This window comes from Carcharhinus amblyrhynchos, chromosome 5 (genome assembly GCF_965287045.1).
Source record: "Carcharhinus amblyrhynchos chromosome 5, sCarAmb.v2.hapA, whole genome shotgun sequence".
NCBI lineage: Eukaryota > Metazoa > Chordata > Chondrichthyes > Carcharhiniformes > Carcharhinidae > Carcharhinus > Carcharhinus amblyrhynchos.
The window spans coordinates 3,722,871-3,748,952 of NC_137328.1; the positions used below are offsets into that span (position 1 = coordinate 3,722,871).

Genomic DNA, 26,082 nt, shown 5'->3' on the forward strand with positions numbered 1-26,082 from the left:
ATTGCCTCATCTCAAGCACTTAGCTTCGGAAATTCTTTTTATGGATCGTCTCTGTGGGAAAGAAAAAGTTTCATCTAACATCCAGTCTCGTTCATGGAACATAGATTCTGTCTAAATATAGCTTGTGTCTCCTGGGAACATTTAGATAGATTATCAACTCTTTGCAAGTTTCCCTCCTAGCATGGTGTGCCAAGAATGCTGTCTCACATTTTATAGTTAATTCTATAATCTTTTTACATATTTCCGCACCTCATACTCATCTACAGAAAGTTGAATCTTTTCCATACATTACGGGGTCCTTCCATGTGGAGTGAAATTCTAATCAGTGACTTGCCATTTCCACTCACTTGCTTCTTTCACGCGATTATATTCAGATTTAAAGTACTGGTGGTGTGCACAGGAACACATGCGGTTTTTCAGTAAAACAAGTTTTGTCGTTGGGGAAACCCGCTGTCAATCAACAATCCTGAAGCTGCGGTGGGCTCTGAGATGGCACAGTGGTCGGCACTGCTACCTCACATCGCCAGGGACCCAGGTTCGATTCATGGCTTGGGTCACTTTCTGTGCAGAGTTCTCCCCAAGTGCTCCGGTTTCCTCCCAGGTGCTCCAGTTTCCTCCCACCATACGAAAGACGTGCTGTCTAGGTGCATTGGCCGTGCTAAATTCTCCCTCGGTGTACCCGAACAGATGCTGGAGTGTGGCAACTAGGGGATTTTCACGGTAACTTCATTGCACTGTTGAGATGCTGGAAAATCTGGCAGCATCTTTAAGGAGAGAAAAGAGCTGACATTTTGAGTCCAGATGATCCTTTGTCAAAGCCCACCACTTTCTATACCTTTTAGTTTTGACAAAGGGTCATCTGGACTCGAAACGTCAGCTCCTTTCTCTCCTTACAAATACTGCCAGACCTGCTGAGATTTTCCAGCATTTTTGTGTTTTAGTTTCAGATTCCAGCATCTGCAGGAACTTGCTTTAATTCATTGTAATGTTAATGTAAGCCTACTTGTGACACTAATAAATAAACTTTAAACTTAAAAGAACCTCTTAACCTCTGCACCACAACCAAAACCTCCCCATCCAACTGCATTCCCGTGAACATAAGACATATTGAGAACACAAAGGTGTACTGGGTGTTTTTCAAATTGAAACTTCACTTGTAAATATTTCACATTACATTGGTTCACTTTATTCATGTGTGCAAGATTATTTTTTGTGACTAGCTTAGCCAGAGTATTGACACATCTCATGATTAGCACCCAGAAGGGTAGTTAGAGATATCTCCTTTATGGTGGCAGTAACAATGTTGTGTTTTTGCATTCAGACTTTATTGAATGTTCATATTCACGTTGAGTGTTGTACACAGGACATGGCTGAATTCACAACCCTCCCCTCTGTTACAATGCGAGATGATCGCAACATATTAAACTACTGGAGAAAAGGTACCAACTGATTGGCAAGTCATTGCTGCTTGCTTCCTTAGCCATGGCTGTACAAGGGCTCTTTTCCTGGGTTAATTATAGAATCCTAGCATGCTGAAGGAGGCCATTCGGCCTATCGAGTCTGCACCGATGACAATCCCACCCAAGCCCCATCCCCATAACCCCATGCATTTACCCTAGCTAGTCCCCCTAATACTAATGGGCAATTTAGCCTGGCCAATTCACATCTTTAGAGTGTGGGAGAAAACTGGGGCACCCAGAGGAAACCCATGCAGACATGGAGAGAATGCGCAGACTCCACATAGACAGTGACCCAAGGCTGGAATTGAACCCGGGTGCTGTGAGGCGGCAGTGCTAACCACCGTGCTGCCATGATTGGGAGATGTGAGCACTAATCCTGCCGTGATACCTGGGAGTTTGATTGATGAAATAAAATTGCATTTTCTTCTTAAAAGCCAGTTTCAGTAAAAGGTGACCAGGAAAACCCATCTGGTTCACTCATGTCCTTTAGGGAAGGAAATGTGTCGTCCTTCCCCTGGCCTATCCTACATGTGACTCCAGTCCCACAGCAATGTGGGTGACTTAACTGTCCTCGGAAATGGTCCAGTTATCTACTCGGTTGTGTAGAGATGGTCAATAAATGTTGGTCTTGCCAGCAGCCATCATATCCAATGAATAAAAAATAACATTCTCAATCCATCTCAAAATAAACCAATTACTGAGTCTATTCTTCCGGTGATAAATGGGAAGCAGCAATATTTTTCTCTGAGGCGCCATGTTTAAGTGCTCCTCAATAACAGGTGTGGACAATGCTCACACATGTTTTGAGTTGTGCACTTCCTTGAGTGTAATTTACATTGGCCCTTTAATATGAAACAGTTCCTATAATACGGACCAGCGTGAAGACGCAAATATCTTTTCTACTAAAGAAGCTTATTCTAATATAAACCTGCTGCATTTGTTCTAATTCATTTAAACTTGGGATATTCTTTCTTCTTTGACTTCTCCACAGAAGATGTCCTATTTCTCTTCACGTCCTTTCACCCATGAATGCTGGATACATCCTGCATCATGACTGCTTTCGCCAAGAGTCCCTAGGTTTAGTCTATATGTAGCTTCCCACTGCCTTTTATTCCCCAGTCCTGAAGATGGAATAATTCACGTTCTGGTATATTGGCCTTGTTTCTGTCCATTCTTCACTCTTTCGGTGAAGATGTCAGCAGGTCAATAGAAGCAGCCAGTGACCCATTACAGGTTCTGTGTGCGCCACCCGGTTGTGTGTCCAACCTGTCCACCCAGGTACTAGACAACAGAATCTCTGCTGACACTCCTGTTGCAGTTCGGAGGGAGTGCTGCACTGCCAGAGGACACATCTTTCAGATGAAATGTCCTAGTGCGCATGGAATGATTTGATAAACCAACGGCTCCTCAAAGATGAACAGAAGCTAGAGCTTTGGGCTGGGAATTTTCACCCCTTTAGCCACAGAAAAGATCTGGAAAATAGCTTAATTTTAAATAGTGGTGATATACAAGGTAAAGTGCATTCATACAATTCAACCCCACCCTATCATAAAAATAACAAGTTAGATAAAGGATGGTTGAAATCGCAAATGTACTGACATCAAAACTTTTTTTTGCCAGAAACAGGAAACAACCCAGTAGCCTCTCCGTGACCCTGGACTGCCTCGCATCCCAGGTTCTGATGCCAGAATGCATAAGGTGTTGTGGCAAATCAAACTTGGATAATGCAAGCATTTATTGAAATTCGGAGGGTAGAATACAGCCAACAGCCTTCTCAGGCAAGGTTTAATGGTGGTGGTGTGTTCCCTTTATTCAGCAAATCCATCCTGCTATGGTGACATGTGTGCTGCAGTCTGGAGCTATGGATAAAAACAGTCGAGGCTCCGACTTTCTTTACATCACACGGTTGACCCAGGAATCACTCCCACTTCTACCGCCGGCCATTGGGCAGATGAACAGCTTGACACTCAACCTGTTTGGCTGCCTTATGGTCACACCTTCCTTGGCCATCAAGACCTGGAGTGGGACTCAAACCCAGGAACTCCTGTTTCAGAGGCAGAGTTGCTACCCACTGCACCAAGCAAGCTTCTCAAAATTATTCGTCCCTAGTGATAGCATGAAGAGAATGATTTGATTTATTATCATCACATGTATACAGTGAAAAGTATTGTTTCTTGCGCGCTGTACAGACAAAGCATACCGCTCATAGAGAAGGAAAGGAGACAGTGCAGAATGTAATGTTACAGGTTTAGAGAAAGATCAATGACAAGCTGCAGATAACTAAATATCTTAATATTTCAGGACCTAACTCTTTAAACTGTGAGTAGCCTTGGACTCCTCCAGATTTCGTTGTGCCTATTGCTACTTCTTTACCCGTGGCACTGTCACTGCCTCAACACATCTGCGGCTGAAAACTCATTCCTGCCTTTAGTAGATACCAGCACTCCCCTGACCAGACTCGCACCTTCCATTCTCCGTTTGCCCCAATCCATCCACAGCTCTGCCACCCGTATCCCAACTCACATCAAATCCTGTTCAGCCTGAGCTCACTGATCAACGCTGGCTCTTTGTCCAGGAAATATTTGATTTTCTAATTTTCATCCTTGCTTTCAAATCTCCCATGGCCACACCTCTCCCTTTCTGTTGAATCTCCTCCAGCCCTATTGCCCGACAAGACCCCAGCATCAATTCTGGCCTCCACAGCATCCCACATTTCCAGTGCTCCACCATTGGTGGCCGTATCTCAGGGTCTTAAGCTCCAAAACTCTTTCCCTTAAACACTCAGCCCTCCTTTAGATATTCCATAAAATCTGCGGGTGGGACTTTTCTCCCTCTCTCCACTATGTGTTTGGTGGGAGTTAGCGCACGTGATAGGCAGAGGGATCTGGGCGTACAGGTACACAGATCACTGAAAGTGGCATCGCATCTGGAGAACGGAGTCAAGAAGGCATACAGCATGCTTGCCTTCATCGGCCAGGGCATTGAGTTTAAAATTGGCAAGTCATGTTGCAGCTTTATAGAACCTTAGTTAGGCCGCAGTTGGAATATAGTGTTCAATTCTGATCGCCACACAGCAGAAGGATGTGGAGGCTATGGAGAGGGTGCAGAAAAGATTTACCAGGATGTTGCCTGGTATGGAGGGCATTAGCTATGGGGGAGAGGTTGGAGAAATTTGGTTTGTTCTTACTGGAACAACACCACAGGTTGAGGGGAGACCTGATAGAAGTCTACAAGATTATGAGGGGCATGGACAGAGTGGATAGTCAGAACCTTTTTTCCAGAGTGGAAGAGTCAAATGCTAGGGGCACATGTTTAATGTGCGAGAGGCAAGATTTAAAGGAGATGTATGAGGCAAGTTTTTTTTACACAGAGGGTGGTGGGTGCCTAGAACTCGCTGCAGGGGGAGGTAGTGGAAGCAGACATGATAGTGACTTTAAAGGGGCAGCTGGACAAATACATGAATAGGATGGGAATAGAGGGATATGGTCCCCGGAAGGGTTGGGGGTTTTAGCTCAGATGAGCAGTATAGTCGGTGCAGGCTTGGGGGGTAGGTGCCTGAAGGACCTGTTCCTGTGCTGTAATTTTTTTGTTCTTTGTTTGCGCTGTCATCAGGGTTTCCTGTAAATGCCCCCCTTGCCACTGAGAAACCCGTGGCAGGGGTGTGCCACTGGTGGGACCATAAGATACGGTGGCATGAATGGCAGCAAGATTTTGGTGTGTTTCTTTGACTAAGCTTGTAGATGCCCAACCTAATATCTCCTTATGTGACACAGTGTCAAATATAGTTTGGTAACACTCCTGTGAAGCAGCCATTTTGCCACGTTAAAGGCACTATATAAATGTAAGTTGTTGTTAATGAGTAAGTAATATCTTTGCAGTTATCCAAGAGCAAGTTCTAACAGTGAAATTCATTTTACCAGGAGGCCCCAGCTGGGAGTGAGAGCTGCCTGCGGACAGGCGATTGTGAACAGATTTACATTTACACAGTGGACTGATTGTACTCACATGCCTCAGAGTTGCATCATGTGCTTCCCAATGCAAGATGCTGCCATTGGCTTGTGCAAAAACAGTGTGGCTGTGATGTGAATGCAAAATCTCAATCAAAGTCACTGTGAACTGATTCTTTCATTGCTTGTGGCTGTATCAGCTCCTGTAACCTGTCAGGCATCGACACGCTTACTGAAAGGACACACAGAATGTTGGGCGGCACGGTAGCACAGTGCTAACCACCGTGCTTCACAGCTTTAGGGATCCGGGTTCAATTCCCAGCTTGAGTCTCTGTCTGTGTGGAGTTTGCACATTCTCCCCGTGTCTGCGTGGGTTTCCTCCACAGTCCAAAGATGTGTGGGTTAGGTTGATTGGCCATGTTAAATTGCTCCTTAGTGTTTTGAGTTGTGTAGATTAGAGGGATTAACGGGTAAATGTGTAGGGATATGAGGGCAGGGCCTGGGTGGGATTGTGGTTGGTGCAGACTCAATGGGCCAAATGGCCTTTTTCTGCACTGTAGGGTTTTTAACGATTTCTACGATCTCAAGGTGGCAAGGCCAAGGGGTGATAGTTATGTTGGAGCCGTGCGGGCTCTGGTCACACCCAGTTTGGTGTTCAGTTCCGGGCAACACTTCAGGCAGGACATATTGATCTAGGAAGGAGCACAATGTAGAATTGCCAGCATGATAGCAGGGCTAAAAGGGTAAAATTATAAAGGCAGCTTGCAGAGACTGCTGCCAGAATTTTACCAGCATGTCTGCCCTGGAATGGGGGTGGACACAGCTCACAGAACAGCATTCTCCTTTGGCCTTACACAGGGAGGTGACAAAATTCCAACATAGGTCTTTAAAGTATAGTAGATTAAGGGTGAACTGATTATGAACATAAGAAACACAAGCTGGGGTAATCACTTGATCTTTCTGAAATAACTCCTCAGAGACCAAGGCCCTTTTATTTGTAAACTCTATTCCACTCCTAAGAGTGTTTCAGGTGCACAGTCAAAATCTAGAGTGCCAGTGGGCCTGACACCCCCAGTTTAATATACAAGTGAGGCACCCTGATTGGGCAGGCAATTATAGCCTCAATCAGGGAGCTTATTTGTGAAGGGATATATTGGCCTTGGAGGGAGTGCAAAGAAGGTTCACCAAGTTGATACTGGAGATGAGGGGGTTAGCTTATGAGGAGAGATTGAGCCTGTACTCATTGGTGTTTAGAAGGCCAAGGGGTGATCTTATAGAGACCTATAAGATAACGAAGGGGCTAGATGGGGTAGAGACAGAGACTTTCTTTCCACTGAGAAAGGAAACAAGAACTAGAGGACACAGCCTCAAAGTAAAGGGGTGTCAGTTTAGAACAGAGTTGAGGAGGAATATCTTCTCCCAGAGGGTAGTGAATCTCTGGAATTCTCTGCCCATTGAAGTGGTGGAGGCTACCTCGTTAAATATGTTTAAGTCACTGGTAGATAGATTTCTGATCGATAAGGGAATTAAAGGAGCAGGTGGGTAAGTGGAACTGAACCACTTTCAGATCAGCCATGATCTTATTGAAAGGCGGGGCAGGCTCAAAGGGCTAGATGGCCTACTCCTGCTCCTATTTCTTATGTTCTCATACTCTAAGAAGCCCACCTCATGGGCCTCATTACACCTTCAAGATTACTCTGCCATTTAACAAGATCATGGCTAATTTTCTACCTCACCTCCCCACCCCCTGCCCCCTTTCCTGCACTGTCCCCAGATCCATTAATTCCCTCAATGTCCAAAAATTAATAGATCTTTGGGGTGGAAAGTTCTAAAGATTCACACCCACCTTGAGTAGAAAAAAAAATTTCAAGCTCAACTCAGTCCAAAATGGCTGACCTTTTATCCTGAGACTGTAACCTCCACCGCGCACAGCCCCGCCCTCCCCCCCCCCCACTATGTTCTAGTTTTCCCAGGTAGGGGAAATATATCCAGGCATCTACCCTGTCAAACCCCTTGAGAATTTGAGGATCAAGATGTTTAGCGGAATTTGAAATTTCATAATGCTCTTTGCCCCATCCCACCACCCCCCACGCCCCCCCATTGCCCCCTTATTCCTCTGCTTCCCTATTTTCCCCCTCTCCTTCACTCCCTTCCCTTGTGCTGCCTCCAGCAGCAGCCCTGCACCCCCTCCACTCTAAATCGAAATGTTGGAAATGAGCCAGCGTCCCATGTCAGACCAAAGGAGGAAGCTGCAGGTTGCCACAGCAATGGTTTCAATCAATGTAAATACCCCACAGCCGTCTTGTTAACTGTATAATTTCTCCCTGGATCCAAAAACTCTTTAACTTTAAGCAAAGAAGATGTATTCCTTGTAGAAAATAACCGAGTTGGACATTAAAGCAGATCGCCTGATTGACGTCTGTTGTTGATTCTTGTGTTTTGTGTGGCTCGGCTCACTGGAGTTTGTACTTGCCAGAAATATATTAACAACAGAAGTTTCACCGAGGCTGCCCTCTCTAGGTAAACCCTTCAGAGACTCAGAGCCGAAGGGGGGATGCAGAGAGTTTGGTTTATGTTGCATGAAAGCAAGTTACTGCGGATGCTGGAATCTGAAATCAAAAGAGAAAATGCGGGAAAATCTCAGCAGGTCTGGTAAGGAGAGAAAAGAGCTGACGTTTTGTGCCCAGATGATCCTTTGCTAAAAGGACTCGAAACGTCCACTCTTTTCTCTCCTTACAGATGCAACCAGACCTGCTGAGATTTTCCAGCATTTTCTCTTTCAGTTTATGCTTCAAGTTGCTGGAAGCAGATTCAACAGTAACTTGAAGGGGGAGTTGGATAAATGTTTGCAAAGACTCAGGAAAAAGTGGGGACAATAGCATTAATGGGACAGTTCTTTCAAAAGATAGCGCTGACACGGCAGGTAGAATGGCTGTCTTCTCTGCCAAATAGTTGTGTGTTGGAGGAACTTATATAGCGTGAGACCAGCTACGGATAAAACACAGTAAATTATTTTTTGTCTGTGGCAGGGTCTGATTACATTCGAGAGAAGGACGGTCTCTGGGCTGTCCTTGCGTGGCTATCTATTATCGCAGCACGAAAACGGAGTGTGGAGGAGATCGTGAAAGACCACTGGGCCCATTTTGGCCGGAATTATTACTGCAGGTGAGGCAAACATTGACTGCAGGAGGTCTGGGGTAACATGGTGGCGTTGCAATTGAGGCTGTTACTGACCAGTCTCAGCCCCAGAACTCTGAATGACTTTCCAGTTTCCTCATTCTATAACCCAGTGGGGTTCTGTCCCCAATCACTGGACAGTTATCCTGAGGAACTCCTGTGGTGATGTCCTAGGACTGAGATGATTGATTTCCAATCACCACAACCGTCTCCCTTTCTGCCAGGTATAACTCTCACCAGTGCAAAGGTTTTCCCCTGATTCTCATTGACTCTAGTCTTGTTAGGGCTCCTACATCTCAGTCAAATGCTGTCACTCTCAGCTTACCTCTGCAGTTTTTGTCCATGTTTGAACCAAGGCTGTAATGAAATGAAGAACTGAGTGACCTTGGCAGAACCCAAACTGGGTATCACTGAGCAGGTTACAGATGAGTAAGTTCCCATTTGGAGTTCTGTGTGCAGTTCTGGTCACCTCACTACAAAAAGGATGTGGAAGCTATTGAGAGGGTGCAGAGGAGTTTTACAAGGGTGTTGCCTGGATTGGGAGGCATGCCTTATGAGGATAGGTTGAGGGAGCTCGGTCTTTTCTCCCTGGAGAGACAAAGGTTGAGAGGTGACCTGATAGAGGTTTATAAGATGTTGAGAGGAATAGATAGGATGGATTCTCGGAGGCTATTTCCCAGGGCTGAAATGGTCACATTGAGAGGACACAGGTTTAAGGTGCTGGGGAGCAGGTACAGAGGAGATGTCAGGGGGTAAGTTTTTCACTCAGAGGGTGGAGAGTGAGTGCAATCGTCTGCCGTCGTTGGTGGTGGAGGCGAACTCGTTGGGGCCTTTTAAGAGACTTCTGGATGAGTACATGGGATTTAACAGATTGAGGGTTATAGATAGGCCTGGTAGGTAGGGATATGGTCGGGCAACTTGTGGGCTGGAGGGCATGTTTGTGCTCTAGTGTTCTGTGTTCTAAGTGTACCTCAGTAGTGCTGTCAAAGACCCCTTCCATCACTTTACCACCCAATCAGTCCACTCTCAATCATCAGTAATTAGCTGGGTCACATTGGTTAACAGGACATACCTGAGCAATTTTCCACATTGCCGGTTAGATATCAGTACTATAACTATATTGGGAGAGCTTGGCTTGGGGCACAGCAGGTTCTCACTGGAGCAACATAGGGAAGACCTGATAGAAGTCTACAAGATTATGAGAGGTATGGACAGAATGGACAGTCAGAAGCTTTTTCCCAGGGTGGAAGAGTCAATTACCAGGGGACACAGGTTTAAGGTGTGAGGAGCAAGGTTTAAAGGCGATGTACGAGGCAGATTTTTTTACGCAGAGAATAGTGGGTGCCTGAAACTTGTTGTCGGGGGAGGTAGTGGAAGCAGATATGGTAGTGACTTTTAAGGGGCGTCTTGACAAGTACATGAATAGAATGGGAATAGAGGGATATGGTCCCTGGAAGGATAGGGGGTTTTAGATAAGTCAGGAAGCATGGTCAGTGCAGGCTTGGAGGGCCGAAGGGCCGGTTCCTGTACTGTAATTTTCTTTGTTCTGGAGCTTAAGTCTTCAGTACTGTTGTAGGAGTAGACCATTCATCCCATCGGCCTGCTCTGTGCTTCAATACGAACATGGCTGACCTTGGGTTTCAACAGCACTTTCCTGCTGCTGCCTACTATCCTAATAATGGGTGGCCTGGTGGCACAGTGGTTAGCACTGCTGCCTCACGGCGCCTGGGACCCGGGTTCGATTCCAGTCTTGGGTCACTCTGTGTGGAGTCTGCACATTCTTCCCGTGTCTGTGTGGGTTTGCTACAGTGCTCCATTTTCCTCCCACATTCTGAAAGATGTGGGGGTTAGTTGCATTGACCCAATGAAGTGTGGCGACTCGGGGAATTTCACAGTAACTTCATTGCAGTGTGAATGGAAGCCTTACTTGTGACGAATAAATAAACTTTAATCCCTTAATCCCTAAGAGATCAAAAATCTGTCTATCCCATTCTGAAACATATACAAAGATGGAGCATTGGCAAGCCTCTGGGATCGTTTGGATAAAGAAATTTATCCTCATTTCAGCCCTAAGTGATTATCCCCCTTATCCTGAGCCCATGCCCCGTGTTTTAGATTCATTGACCAGCAGAAACAAACTCTTTCAGAATCAATGGCCAAAACTTTACCAGCATGTTAGCCCCAGAATTGGGGCAGACAAGCATAGCAGAACAGAATTCTCCTCTGGCCTCGGGTAGGATTTTACAAGTCTCACCCAAGCGAGGTTGTAAAATATCGGCCAATTCAGCTGGGGAATCTGTGGAACTCTTTGCCGCAGAAGGCTGTGGAGGCCAGGTCATTGAGTGTCTTTAAGACAGAGATAGATTGTTTCTTGATTAATAAGGGGATCAGGGATTATGGGGAAAAGGCAGGAGGATGGGGATGAGAAAAATATCGGCCATGATTGAATGGCAGAGCAGACTCGATGGGCCGAGTGGCCTAATTTTGCTCCTATGTCTTATGGTCTTAATGTCTCAATGGTTCAACAAGACCCAATGCGACCTCAAGGGGCACCCACAGATAAATACCACCCTTGTCAAGGACATCACGTTCCAAAAATGAATAATGAAGAAAGAATAATCTGTGTTTGAAGTCCTGGGAAACTCCAGTTTTTTTTTCATCTCCCCAATTGTCTCTTTCCTCTTTTCTCCGTTATCAGTGAACTCTCTGTGTTTTTGAGTAGGTTTGATTATGAGGATATAGACCCACGAACAGCTTATTACTTAATGAGGGACCTTGAAGCCGTCATCACTGAGCGATCGTTCATAAACCAACAATTTGTGGTCGGCAATCACAGTTACACTGTGGAGAAAACCGAAAACTTTGAATACACGGATCCCGTGGATGGCATTGTGACCCGGAACCAGGTGAGAGGTCAAACTGCTCCGCACAGACTCTCTCTGGGGATTATTTAAAGGTGGTAAATGAGTGTTTGTTGTGTTAACCCTTCCAGAGAAAGACTTGCATTTCTATAGCACCCCTCTCAACCTCAGGACTTGCTTCACAGCCAGTTAAATACATTTTAAGTTTGGTCACCGTGGCAATGTACAAAATTTGCACACAGCAAGATTCCACAATTAGCAATGTGATAAGACCGGATAATCTCTTATTAGCTATGAGGGATCAATATTGGCCACGGCACCAGGGAGAATCTTTTATTTTTATAACTTTATAAACACATCCTCTTTCTGAACTATTCTGTTTTCTCGATGTAACCTGAGCAAACTTTTGATTAAATTTTCGTTCTAAATTAAAGTAGTGTGGCAAACGTAGATGTTTATGTATTGGAAGAATGCTGCAGGGAACTTTCAACATTTCTGTGGTGAAGTATACTGATGTTCATTAATTACAGCTCTGGTGTGTCCTTGTCTTTTAAACATGTCTCACTGGGCTGCCCTCTCTTGTCAGTGGCTAGCACCCACCCGCTGAATCAGAAGGTTGCTGATTCCACTCCAGAGCGCACAGTCTTGGCTGACGCTGCCAGTGCAGGACTGAGGGAGTGCTGAACTGCTGGAGGTGCCACCTTCTGGTTAAGCTGAGACCCTCTCATGTGAAAGGCCCTATGACCATTCGGCTGAAAAGAAGAAACACTTCTCCTTAACGTCCTGGTCAGTATTGACTCCAGCAGCTTGTCCAGTCGTTGCCTGCCTGGGAGAGCTAACTGTGAGAAAGAAATTAGCTACCCTGACCCTTGCATTACTACAGAAAGAACCTCACTGCCTGCAGAGTGCTCTAGAATATCCTCAGGTTATGAAAGGCACTAAAGAAATGTAGATCTATCTTTAATGCCCTCACCAGAATGGAAACTCTTAGCCACTCTTTCCCTGAGCATGTAAATAAATAGCTGCCACATAGCTCCCATGCGTGACATTCCTTTTCGGAGATCAGCGCTATTGTTTATTATGGGAGTGTGCCAATTTACGCACAGCAAGCTCCAACACACAGCCGTGTGAAAATGGCAAGGTCATCTATTTTGGTGAGGTTACCATAGAATCCCTATGGTGCCAGCCCGTCAAGTCTCTCTGACAAAGCATCCCACCCAGGACTTATACCCGTAACCCTGGGTAATTATCCCACTAACCTACACACCTTGGAACACTAAGGGGCAATTTTGGCACGGCCAATCCACCTAGTTGAGGGGTAAATGGAAATTAGGCGGTCTCTAGAACAGGCAGTCGCTCCACCTTGCCAACACAAGGCCTCATTGGCAAGTTAGACATCTCACATCTTGGTGCCTACAGAAATGAGCCCAATGCCCGATTCGAGTTGCCAACTCCAGTTGGACGTGTTCCAGGAGGTTTTAACACATGACCTTTCACCTCAACCTAATGGTAGCCTGTCTTCCACAGACAACAGGAAAAGCAAACCAATTCACCATTAGATGAAACGTACCTTGACTGCCAATTAAACAGTTGCCCCTGTTCCCACCAAGTCTCCAATATTTCTTAGATTGGAAAAACAATGTTCTTCAAAGAACACGCCCGTTTCATTTACCCCCTCAATGTTGCTCCTGTCAAGTTGGGTAATCTTCAATTCTTCAAGATTCAAAGCAATTCTGGATAGTTGGCTGTCAGTTTTATCCCATAACATCACTATCCTGGGATTTGGGTGTGGAGTAGAAACATGGAGGATAGGAACAGGAGGAGGCCATTTGGCCCTTTGAGCCTGCTCTACTATTCAAAGCGATCATGGCTGATCTTCCAACTCAATAGCCTAATCATGCTTTCTCCATGTAACCTTTGATCCCATTCGCCCCAAGTGCTATCTAATCCACCAAGGGTAGATCTGCCTTGTCTGCTGTGAGGTGGGTGAATCGCAAATGGATGGCAATCTCCAGCCAGTGTTGGAGTTGGTGACTTGTTGATTGGGAATGGTGATGTCCAGGACTTTTTCAGAGCCCCCTGCATCTGATCCATTCTCAGCTGTCAGATGGCACCACAGGAATTCCAGCAATGAGTTCAAGACGTTCGCTGTGGTCGGCCCCTGCTGAAACCTTAGATCGGGAGCCACTCAGATGAACTTGTCTCCGTTACACGCCAGAGTCACCAGTGGCCAGACAGCTCCAGCACAAAATACCTCGTGATGACTGAAGCCTTCTCTTCTCACAGGGCCTGAGGTTGATGTTCACGGATGATTCGAGGCTCATATTTCGGTTGAGCGGGACTGGGAGTATGGGATCTACAATCAGGATCTACGCGGAGAGTTACGTGCGGGACACCAACAGCATCGACAGGGATCCACAGGTAACCTGAGCAACCAAGGCACAGAGCGTGCCAGCTGGTACATTATTCAATCCAACATGGGATGGCATGGTGGCACAGTGGTTAGCACTGCTGCCTCCCAACGGCAGGGACCCGGGTTCGATTCCGGCCTTGGGTCTGTGTGGAACTTGGGATATTCTTCCTGTGTCTGCATGGGTTTCCTTTGGGTTCTCCCGTTTCCTGCCACATTCCAAAGATTTTCAGGTTAGGTGGATTGGCCATGCTAAATTTGCCCCTTTGTCTCCCAAGATGTACAGGCTAGGGGTGTTAGTGGGATAAGCACTCAGGGCTATGGGTAAACCTGGGCAAAAGTTGGTGCAGGTTTGATGGGCCGAAGGGCCTCCTGTAGGGATTCTATAATTCATGTTCAATATCGGAATGAAACTATCCCAAAGGGTTTCACAACAGTATCATCAACCAGAGATAAACACTCAGACCCAAGAAGCTGATATTAACAAGTTTGCTCAAAGAAATGATTTTTTAAGGGGGGGGGATGGTGTGAGAGATGGGGATCGCGGGGAGAAACTGCACATTATTGATTATTAACCCACTTTTGAAAAGATAGACAACTTCTGGAACACTTCCTAATTCTTTCGAGTGATGTGGGTGTCGCTGGTTGAGCCAATATATTTTGCCCATCTCTAATTGCCCCTTGAGAACGTGGTAATGAGCTGCCTTCCTGATCCGCTGAGGTCCCTGAGGTGTAGGCATACCCACAGTGCTTTTCGGGGAGTGGGGGGGGAGGTCCAGGATTTTGACCCAGCAACAGTGAAGGAACTAAGGGAATGGACTGAAACACGTCCATTCGTACTCTCCACTCATTGCTGCTTTTTGTTGTAAGAACAGGTTGCATTTATATAGCGCCTCGCAGAACGGGATTGTTATTAAACACAAACCTTTCAAAGTGAGCCATATAAGGACATGGTGGCACCGGTGACCTAAAGCTTGGGGTAAGGTTTGAGGCGCATCATCAAGGAGGAAAGGGTGGCGGAGAGAATTATAGAATGGTCACAGCACAGGAGGCCATTCAGCCCATTGAGGGCCTGCCAGCTCTCTGTAAGAGTAAGTTATCTACCCCACCCTTTTCCCATAACTTCTCATTTTCCCTTCAGGTGCGAGTCCAATTTCCTTTTGAAAGACACACTTGATACGAACTCCACCACACTCTCGGGCAGTGCATTCCAGATCCCGCACAGGGAATTCCAGAGTTTAGATCCAGGCAGCAGTCACCATGCTCACCTATGAAGGGGCAAAGGAAATCAGGATTCTACAAGAGGCCAGAGTGAGGGGAGTAGGGATACCTTAGAGGATTGTAAAACTGGAGGAGGTTACTGAGATAGGGAGGGTTGTAGGGGCTGGTGGAGGCTGCAGAGATTGGGAGGATTGTAGGGGGCTGGAGGAGGTTACAAAGATAGGGAGGGGTACAGGAGCTGGAGGAGGTTACACAGATAGGGAGGGATGTAGGGGCCAGAGAAGGTTACAGAGATTGGGAGGATTGTAGGGGGCTGGAGGAGGTTACAAAGATAGGGAGGGGTATAGGAGCTGGAGGAGGTTACACAGATAGGGAGGGGTGTAGGAGCTGGAGGAGGTTACACAGATAGGGAGGGGTGTAGGGGCCAGAGAAGGTTACAGACATAGGGAGGATTGTCGGGGGTTGGAGGAGGCTACAGAGGTAGGGGGAGTTGTAGGGATTGGATGACGTTACAGAGATGGGGGGATTGGAGGAGGCTACGGAGATAGGGGGAGTTGTAGAGGCTGGAGGAGGCTACAGAGATAGGGAGGGTTGGAGGAGGTTTACAGAGATAGTGAGGCTTTTAGGGAGGAGGTTGCAGAAATAGGGAAGGAGTGGGCTGATGGAGGAATTTGAAAGCAGGCTGAGAGTTTTAACCTGTACTACAGCAGAATACGATGGAAGATTGAACAGAAGTTCCTGAAACTTTTTCAGACTGAAATGAAAGAGAATGCTTAGGGTGGATTGAAAGTTTTAAAAACACCCTAATTTTTGTGTGGTAATTACATAAATATGGCCAATGGCACATGAATCTGTCCACTAAATCAAAACATGATGGGGGGTCGTTTTAAATTAACCAGAATCTGCCCTCGTGTCAATGGGGGCGTCTAAAACTGTCCCATCCATTTCTCGCTGGGATGTGGGGTTAGGATAACAACAAACCACCAGCAACTCAATCCCCCACCCCCTCTCCCCGTCCCCACCACTCCAGCCCGACCCTGCTTATTCACCAAGGCAATTCTGGTTAAAAAGGGCAGCGAGGCAGCCTGCGCTCCCATGGATGTTCCTTGTGGGGAGTGGACAACAACTGTTCAGAGGCCGGCCTTCGTGCCAGAGAATTTGGAAGCTAGTTTTGGTTCTTTGCCAAGATCTTTGCTTCAGCCTCTGAGATGGTAGTTGCTATGCTGCCAGTGTGCTGGCTCAGCTACACTCTGTACCCCCCGGGCGTGTGAGGTTCGAGCAGTGAATTGTTACAGTGCAGCCTGGAATACGTCGTTTCAGTAATCACACTCCGTTATACGGAAACGCAGAGAGAGGGTGGGAGGACTGGAATCGTCTGGACAATTCTGGCTCCTAAGGCGTGGACATCAGTAACCAGAGCACACAGGGTTTAAGATATTTGACACATGAATCAGAGGGGACAAGAGGAGAAATATATCAACGCAGCGAGCTGTTGTGATCGGAAATGCACTGCCCCAAAGGGCAGTGGAAAGAAATGTAGTGGATTCATAGAATCTCTACAGTGCAGAAGGAGGCCATTCAGCCCATCAAGTTTACACTGACTACAGTCCCACCCAGACCCTATCCCCATACATTTACCCTAGTTAATCCCCCTGACACTTAGGGGCAGTTTAGCATGGCCAATCCACCTAACCCGCACATCTTTGGAGTGAGAGGGGAAACCGGAGCACCCGGAGGAAACCCAGGCAGACACGGGGAGAACGTGCAAACTCCACACGGATAGTGACCCAAGCCGGGAATCGAACCTGGGCCCCTGACTCTGTGAGGCAGCAGTGCTGACCACTGTGCCCCCCAGTTATTTTAAGGATAATTAATAATGATCTTCCTGCTCCTCAACATGTTTATGCTAAGACTTAACAATTAATAGCATTTTTGACAGTCTACATAGGAACATACAATAATGCAAATTAGGAACAGGAATTGGCCATTCAGCCCCATCAAGCCTGCTGCACCATTTGATGAGGTCATGGCTGATCTGATGGTGATTTCACCTTCACTTCCCTGTCTAACCGTAATACCCTTTGACTCCCTTGTTAGTCTATAAATCCAAGTACCCCACATCTACAGATCCCCCTTTATCCACATTGCTTGTTAACTTCCTCAGTCCAGTCTGTGCCGAATCCATGACTGATCGATTTCTTGTTAAGCTGTCTCTTTATTAGCTTGTTTATTAGTCACAAGTAAGCTTACGTTAACACTGCAATAAAGTTACTGTGAAATTCCCCTAGTTGTCACACTTGGGTACCCCCTGTTCGGGTCAATGCATCTAACCAGCATGTCTTTCAGACTGTGGGAGGAAACTGGAGCACCCAGGCAGACACAAGAAGAACATGCAAACTCCACACAGACAGTGACCCACGCCAGGGATTGAACCCAGATCTCTGGCACTGAGACAGCAGTGTTAACCACTGTGCCACTTGGGACAGCAGGGGCTAACTGGACAAACCCAGTAATGGCACCCAGCCTCAGGCTGAAGCTTTTAGTAACTGACTGAAGCATAGGAACAGGAGAGGCCATTCAGCCCATTGAACTGTTCCGCCACTCAGTTAGATCAAGGGCAATCTATACCTCAGCTCCATCTACCCTCTTTACTTTTGTATCTACCTTAACCTCCTTACCTGACAAAAATCTATCAACTCCCCTTTTGGAATTTTCAATTGGTCCCCAGCCTTAATATCCTTTCAGGTTTTGTCTGCCCCTGAGATTCTCCCTGACATTATCCCCGAACTGGTTCTGCTTTCAAGATTATGCTGAGATCTGTAATTAACTGATCCCTTGCTAGCTGAACTGTTGTTAACTGAGCATTAGTTAATTTGGTGTAGGTATGGGACCTTTGGAATTAACCTTTTGACTCCTGCTTGTGAAGGTGTGGGGGGTATGGAAAGGAGCGGGGTGGGGGGGGGTGGTGGTTAAAGGTCACCCAATGGACGTTACCTCTTGTTATTGTTCGTTCAACCTGATGGAAGCTGTAACAAAACAGAAAACGCTGGAAAATCTCAGCAGGTCTGGCAGCATCTGTGGAGAGAGGATGGAGCCAATGATGGGAATGTTACGGCCATTCAGTGCCAGCGGGATTTTCCCATCCTGCTGCAGGGATTTGGTTGGATGCTAAATTCTCCGATCTGGTTGCAGCGGGAGCGTGGCGTGAACGGACTGTGCCCAATGTTTTAAGTCTGGATGACCCTTTGTCAGTATATCTGCTGGCAGCTGTGCCTTCCATAGTCAAATAGCCAACTTTCATTGCTTGGGTTAGTACATCATAAAAATGGGGTAAAACACCAGACTCTGTCTAGTGTTTGTGGAAGCTTTTCAGAGAGTGGAAGGAACATCCGGAATAGCATTTGGAAAATCTTTTCCGGATGTTTTAGTCGCCGTGTTTTTGGATGAGAATGAACTGAGTTGCTGAGTGGTTGCTGCACATATACTTGACCCACCACAAGGAGGCACTGTTGACTCACAAACCAAAATATTTCTAAATCTTCCACAATTTTGTTGTTATTTCGAATCTGTCAGCAATGAATTGGACCAAATGTCACGGGGACGCGTTAGGGCTCGTGACATCAACACCATCCAGATGGAATCAGCCAAGATCCAGGTAAAAAGATCAGAGAATTTTAAAGTATAAGTGAGTGCTGTCCCCTAACCATTTACCCCCATGATTTTTCGTGATCTTTATTTACTTATTAGTGTCGCAAGTAGGCTTACATTAACACCGCAATGAAGTTACTGCAAAAACCCCCTAGTCGTCACACTCCGGCACCTGTTCGGGTACACTGAGGGAGAATTTAGCACGGCCAATGCACCCTAACCACGTCTTTCAGACTGTGGGAGGAAACTGGAGCACCCGGAGGAAACCCACTCCGACACGGGGAGGATGTGGATTTTAGCGCACTTTCAAAGACATTCTTGGCACAATTCTTCTCTAACTGCACTGCGGGTGTACCTACACCATAGAGAAAGCAGCGGCTCGAGGGCACCACTTCCTCGGTGGGTTGGGGGGGGTGGTAATTAGTGATGGGTAATAAGTGCTGGCCGTTTATCCTATAAATGAATAAAGAAAATGTGTAACCAAAGTGGAAACTCTAACATTAAAATGTGTTGTCCATGGAGGGAGGGTATTAGAAGTCAGAGTGCAGCAGTGGGAAATTATTGCTGGCTGGATAATTCACAGCTGCAGAACGAGATCTTACAACCATAATGTGTTCTTTCTTCACAATGAGAGAACACACCAGCGGGAGTGGATCTCTACAATCACTATGACCTGTGACAGAACTGTGTACAGTTCCGGTCACCCTATTATAGAAAGGATATTATTAAACTAGAAAGAGTGCAGAAAAGATTTACTAGGATGCTACTGGGATTTGATGGTTTGAGTTATAAGGAGAGGCTGGATGGACTGGGGCTTTTTTCTCTGGAGTGTAGGAGGCTGAGGGGTGATCTTATAGAGGTCTATAAAATAATGAGGGGCACAGATCAGCTAGATAGTCAATATCTTTTCCCCAAGGTAGAGGAGTCTAAAACTAGAGGGCATAGGTTTAAGGTGAGAGGGGAGAGATAGAAAAGAGTCCAGAGGGGCAGTTTTTTTCACAGAGGGTGGTGAGTGTCTGGAACAAGCTGCCAGAGGTGGTAGTAGAGATGGGTACAATATTGGCTTTTAAAAAGCATTTAGACGGTTACATGGGTACGATGGGTATAGAGGGATATGGGCCAAATGCGGGCAATTGGGATTAGCTTAGGGGCTTTAAAAAAAAAGACAGCATGGACAAGTTGGGCTGAAGGGCCTGTTTCCATTGCTGTAAACCTCTCTGACTCTATGACCTCAGGACCAGGGTGATCAACTATCAGAGAAGACGTAAGGGACACTTTGGAGTGGCAGATCTGGGAGGGTGGGGGTGTGGTAACTGTGACAGTGGAGTGGGGGGGATGAACCTCTGTGAGTGGGAGGGGGGGGGGTGGAATGGGGGACAGACCTGCGTGAGATTTGAGATTAGGCCATTGGAAGGAGAGCACAGGGGCACGCTGCACACGATTACGGGACAAGATGGGTCTCAGAAACAACTACCTCAAATCAGGGATAGTGCTGTAAAATCCTGGATGGCTTGTCACCCTGTCCAGAACGTGACGATGCACTTTACAGCCAATGATGTACTCTGCGGTGTAGTGACTGCTGTTGTTTGGGAAGGTGGCAGCCGTTTTGAGCACAGCAAGCTCCCACAACTAACTGATAATAACTAAATCATCTGTTTTTTTTTTGGTGATGCGAGTTGAGGGTTAAATATTGACTCGGACACTGAGACCTCTTCTCGCAAACTGAATCTTTTATGTTCACGTTAGTGGATTTTAGTTTACCCAAGCAGCACGGAGGCACTGTGGTTGGCACTGCTGGGTTCGATCCCTGGCTTGGGTCACTGCACGTTCTCCCCGTGTCTGCGTGGGCTTCCTTAGAGTGCTCCGGTTTCCTCCCACAGTCCAAAGATGTGCGGGTTAGGTTGACTGGCCATGTTAAATTGCCCCTTAGTGTCAGGAGGACTAGCTGGGGTAAATACATGGGGGTTATGGGGATAGGACCTGGGTGGGACTGTGGTCGGTGAAGACTCGAGGGGCCACCTTCTGGATTTTATCTGATCTGAAAGACAGCGCCACTGACAGTGCAGAGCTCCATCTGTACCTTGTTTCCAATGTCTGCTAGATTTTGAGCTCGTATGTCTGGATTGGTGTACAAACCCACAACCTGCCACTGGGAGGCGAGAGTGAGCCACCACCAATTATTATTCACAACCGTTGTTCCTGATCGATCGCCCTATTCAAGATCCTCTCTCATTCCCATTAAATGGGGAACAACATTTACAATCCTTACTTTGGGATTGTTAGTCTGAAACCTGTTTGTAGCTTTGTGTTCACGTTCCATGCTGGCGTTAGTCATCCCAACATCTTAAGGACACCATTTGGACTCTCGGGCCAGAGTGTTACCACTGTTCACGCCGGTGGGATTTTCCCATTCCCACTGCGGTGAAGGGAGATTTGGATGCATGCCGATTCTCCGACCTCGCTGCAGGGGAGCGTGGCATGGACGGCAGTTAAGATCATGCCCTGGGTAGCTCCGTGCGTTGCGTGCTCCTCCCCTGAGTCAGATTATGTTCACACACCAAGACTTGAGCGTGTCGTTCCAGCGGCTCCTGGGGGAGTGCTGCCCTGTCACTGATGCCGTCTTCCAAATGCAATGTTAAAGTGTTTAAATCAGTAAAAGATACCACAGCCACGATTCGGAGAAGAGCAGCAGAGTTCTGCCCACTATTGTGGCCAATATTTGTCCCACAGTCAGCAACGTTACAAGGTGATCATCAGGTCATTATCACATTGTGGGATCTTACTGTGCACAAGTCGACTGCTGTGTTTCCTGCAGCACAACAATGACCGCACTTCAAAACAGAAGCCCTCCATTGGCTGAAAGTTGTTTTGCGATTCTGTGAAAGATGCTATACTAATGTAAGCCTTTATTTTCTATATTCCCCACTGGGGCATGTTGCTCACTTTGTACCTAAGCTTCCAGGGACTGGTTCATGGGAGAGAGTAGGGGCAAGAGGTGAGCGAGAGACCATAAGACTTGGGGGCAGAATTAGGCCACTCGGCCCATCAAGTCTGCTCTGCCATTCAATCATGGCTGGTATTTTTCTCATCCCCGTTCTCTTGCCTTTTCCCCATAACCCCTGATCCCCTTATTAATCAAGAACCTATCTATCTCTGTCTTAGAGACACTCAGTGACCCGGCCTCCACAGCCTCCTGCGGCAAAGAGTTCCACAGATTCACCACTCTCTCTGGCTGAAGAAATCCCTCCCCGTCTCTGTTTTAAAGGATCGTCCCTTTAGCCTGAGGTTGTGCGCTCTGGCTCTAGTTTTTCCTACTAGTGGATTGTTAATCTGAAACCTGTTTGCAGCTTTGTGTTCATGTTCCATGTCCACTCTATCCAGGCCTCGCAGTATCCTGTAAGTTTCAATAAAGTGCCCCCCCTCATCCTCCTAAACTCCAGCGAGTACAGATCCTCATGACAAGCATATCATCAGGGAAAGCTATTCCCAGTTATCCTGTAGAAATCTGCGGCCTCGACAGTACCACCATGTAACCCGAGGGGGGCAGTGTGGAGACAGACTGTGATGCCAATTCTATTGCCAATCTGCCTCTTTAGCAACTAAATTACATAATTTGAAGGCCACCCCTCAGTGCTGAAGGTGAGCTATAGAATCCTGAACGAGATGTGAATCGAACGATGGCCAAATTGTGTAAAATCAGCCGTTAGAAATAGGAGCAGCTCTGAAGTTCACATTCCCAATGGATAATAAAGAATACTTGGTGTTTGCAGCTCAGTAAATCTGCTACCCGTGTCCTGTCTCACACTAAACACCGCACGCCCATCACCCTGGTATCCACTGACCTACACTGGCTTCCAGTCTGACAACCAAATTTAAACTTCTAGTTGTTTTCAATCTTCCCACAGCCCTGGTCCCTTCCCTTTCTCTGTAATCTCCATCAATCCCCCGAGATCTCTGCGTTCCTCTAATTCGGGAAACTTGTGGATCTCCCATTTCCATCATATAATCCCTACAGTGCAGAAGGAAGCCATTCGGCCCATTGTGTCTGTGCTGCCTCTTGACCAGGCTTACCCCGCAACCCAAGTATTTACCCTGCTAATCCCCTTAACCTTAAGACACTAAGGGATATTTAACATGGCCAATCCACCTAACCTGCACGTCTAGGTTGGCATGTGGCACAGTGGTTAGCGTTGCTGCCTCATAGCGCCAGGGATCCAGATTCAATTCTGACCTCAGGTCACTGTCTGTGTGGAGTTTGCACATTCTCCCCGTGTCTGCATGGGTTTCCTCCGGGTGCTCCAGTTTCCTCCCACAGTCCAAAGATGTGTGGGCTAGGGTTGATTGGCCATGCTAAATTGACCCTGGTGTCAAGGGAATTGGCAGGGTAAATGCATGGGGTTATGGGAAAAGGGTCTGGGTAGGAATGTGGTTGGTGCAGACTTGATGGGCCTAATGGTCTCCTGATGCTCTGTCGGGATTCAATGATTAAATGATCTTTGGAGTGTTTGGGGGAAATCGGCATCTGCAAACACCACGCAGACAGTCACCCGAGGCTAGAATTGAACCCAGGTTCCTGGCATTGTGAGGCAGCAGTGCTAACCACTGTGCCACCGTGCTATGTATTGGCTTCACCTAGGGGCAGCACGGTGGCACAGTGGTCAGTACCACTGCTTCACAGCACCGGAGATCCGGATTCGATTCCCAGCTTGGGTCACTGTCTGTGTGGAGTTTGCACATTCTCCCCGTGTCTGCGTGGGTTTCCTCTGAGTGCTCCGGTTTCCTCCCACAGTCCAAAAAATGTGCTGGTTAGGTGCACTGGCCATGCTGAATTCTCCCTCCTGTGTACCCAATCAGGTGCTGGAGTGTTACGACTAGGGGATTTTCACAGTAACTTCATTGCAGTGTTAATGTAAGCCTTACTTGTGACTATTAAGTGACTCTAGCTGCTCAGAGCCCAACTCTGGAATTCCGTCCCTAAACCTCTCCCCTCCCTGAAGGCACATCTTAAAACCTGCCTCTCTGACTAAGAATTCCATCACCTGTCCCCAGTGTCCTCTTAGACATCTTGACGGCACACTGATGACAATCTTGTGGAAAAACTTGGGAATTTTCCTACAATGGAGGTGCTATATAATTGCAAATTGCTGTTGTAGCTCTCCATCATTCTGCCAAGAATAATGTCTTCTTTATAAGCACTAATTTCAGATCGGTCTTCAAAATGGACCTGCCCTCTTTGTGTAAATGGAAAGAGATGGCGGCTTGGGATGGGGCAGCTTCACCAGGGTTATTACGAGGACTGTTGGCATGGTCTAGGCTCGTATTTCATTGAATATAGAAGATTAATAGAATTTATAGGAGTAGAGAGAGAGAGATTTGGGGGCTGAGGGGAGAGAGTCCAGAACAAGGGGGGGGAATTTTAAAATGCAAACCAGGTTGTCCAGGGGCGATGTCAGAGAGCACCTCATCATCCAAAAGGGAGAGCAAAAAGCTGGAATACTCCCCCCCCAAAAGGCACTTGAGGCTGGGAAAGGGGTGAATTCAAAATTTGAAAGCTAGGATGGAAGAGTTTTTGTTAAGCGAGGGTCTACAGAATAATGGAAGGAAGTCAGACAGATGGAGTTTCGGTACAGATCAGCCATGATCTAATGGAATAGGAGAATAGGCTGGAGGGGCTGAATGGCCCCCCCCACTCTATTGCTATGAATGAACTTTGAACAGAAGGGCTGGAGGAAGGATCCCATTCAGCGGTGGTCTCTGTTTTGCTTCTGCAGGTGGTGCTGGGCCCACTGATCGCTATTGCACTGAAACTATCGCAGATTCACGATCGGACGGACAGGAGGGGACCCACGGTCATTACCTGAGAGGAGCGTGCCGACCACTCCCGAGGGGCCAAGAGAGATTTATTTTTTGTTTTTGTTATTCATACCGGCTGCTCACAGTTTCATACCCAATCACTAATAAATAAAAGGGAAGAGAGAGGTAATGTCTTGCGAAATTAAGAAGTTGTCCAGTTCTTTTATTTGTTGCTTTTATATTAACATTACTGATGTATTGCGGGGGAAAAGAAAGACATCTCTTGTAGAAGCTTTTTATCTTGAACTCATCAGAACATTCCGCAAGAATACCAATGTCAAGGAAATAGACAAGTTTGTATTGTATGAGAAGAGAATTGACTTGCCGATCAATCAGCGGCCTCCCATTCCATGTAACCTTGTTGATTTCTCTGATGAGAGTATGCTTGCGGAATTTCCTGATGAGTTTCAGATGAAAAGCTTCGACAGAAAGGTCTCTTTTCTCGGCAATGCTCAAAATCTTTTCTGCCAAACGACTATTAATATTGATGTACCTGATAACAGCAATTATGTATTTTATAAAGAGCCACTGTGTTATCCTTGCATGAGATGTGTTGTTTGAGTTAGCATTGGCTATGTGAGATGGGTTGTGTGTTAACATTTTAGATTTGATGGTAAAGGTTGTCCATTGGCTGTGTACAATTACATTATTGTAAACCCATCATTGAATAAAACAAACCATCAACTTCCCACCCTACAACTATTATTAAACTGTATTGCTAACAAACATATCACTATGGTTGTGCCTTCATTCACTTTGAGTATTTTCACTGAATAAATTATTCTTTCCATTATACAGGATCGTCAAAAGAGCCAAGATGATCGAAATTTGGAATTAAGTTCTACAAATTAAGGACGGCACAGTGGTTAGCACTGCTGCCTCACAGCATCAGGGACCCGGGTTTGATTCCCGGCTTGGGTCGCTCTCTATGTGAAGTTTGCACGTTCTCCCCACGTCTGTGTGGGTTTCCTTTGGGTGCTCCGGTTTCCTCCCACAGTCCAAAGATGTGCAGGTTAGGTTGATTGGCCATGCTAAATTGCCCATAATGTCCCGGGATGTGTAGGTCAGAGAAATTAGTGGGGTGTATGGGTGGGATTGTTGTCGGTGCAGACTCGATGGGCCGAATGGCCTCCTTTTGCACTGTAGGGTTTCAATGTTGTTTCAAATGGCAATTGATGTTAGGTCAATAGTTAACTCTAATACAGAGATTGATGGAGTGTTGTTAAACAAAGGTGTTGAGGGTTATGGTGTTCCCTGCACGATGGCCACCCATACCTGTCTGCGTATGGGCTGAAGTCCAGTGTTATTATTCCACTGCACCCAGCCTGTACCCTCTGTGCACGCCTCAATGACATTACCATGAATATATATCATCTGCCTGTTTCTGTGCAGCTTCTGGAAATAAAACATTTTTTTATTCCTCCTCCAGGTTGGGTTTATGTTAGTCGTGTCTCGCAATTAATTCAGATATTTGCTATCCTGTGGGATGGTCTTTCACGTGTTAT

General features: G+C 46.6%; 1 protein-coding gene across 1 annotated transcript in view; it reads left to right on the forward strand.

Annotated features, from left to right (window-relative positions):
• Positions 1 to 25,303, forward strand: part of pgm5 (phosphoglucomutase 5) — a 113,434-nt gene extending 88,131 nt beyond the window's left edge. The window contains exons 8-11 of the mRNA XM_080188353.1: positions 8,437 to 8,572; positions 11,307 to 11,490; positions 13,732 to 13,866; positions 24,496 to 25,303. Coding sequence (XP_080044479.1) covers positions 8,437 to 8,572; positions 11,307 to 11,490; positions 13,732 to 13,866; positions 24,496 to 24,585 — 545 coding nt within the window. The 3' untranslated portion in view covers positions 24,586 to 25,303. The remainder of the gene's footprint in view (positions 1 to 8,436; positions 8,573 to 11,306; positions 11,491 to 13,731; positions 13,867 to 24,495) is intronic.
• The last annotated feature ends 779 nt before the right edge of the window (positions 25,304 to 26,082 follow it).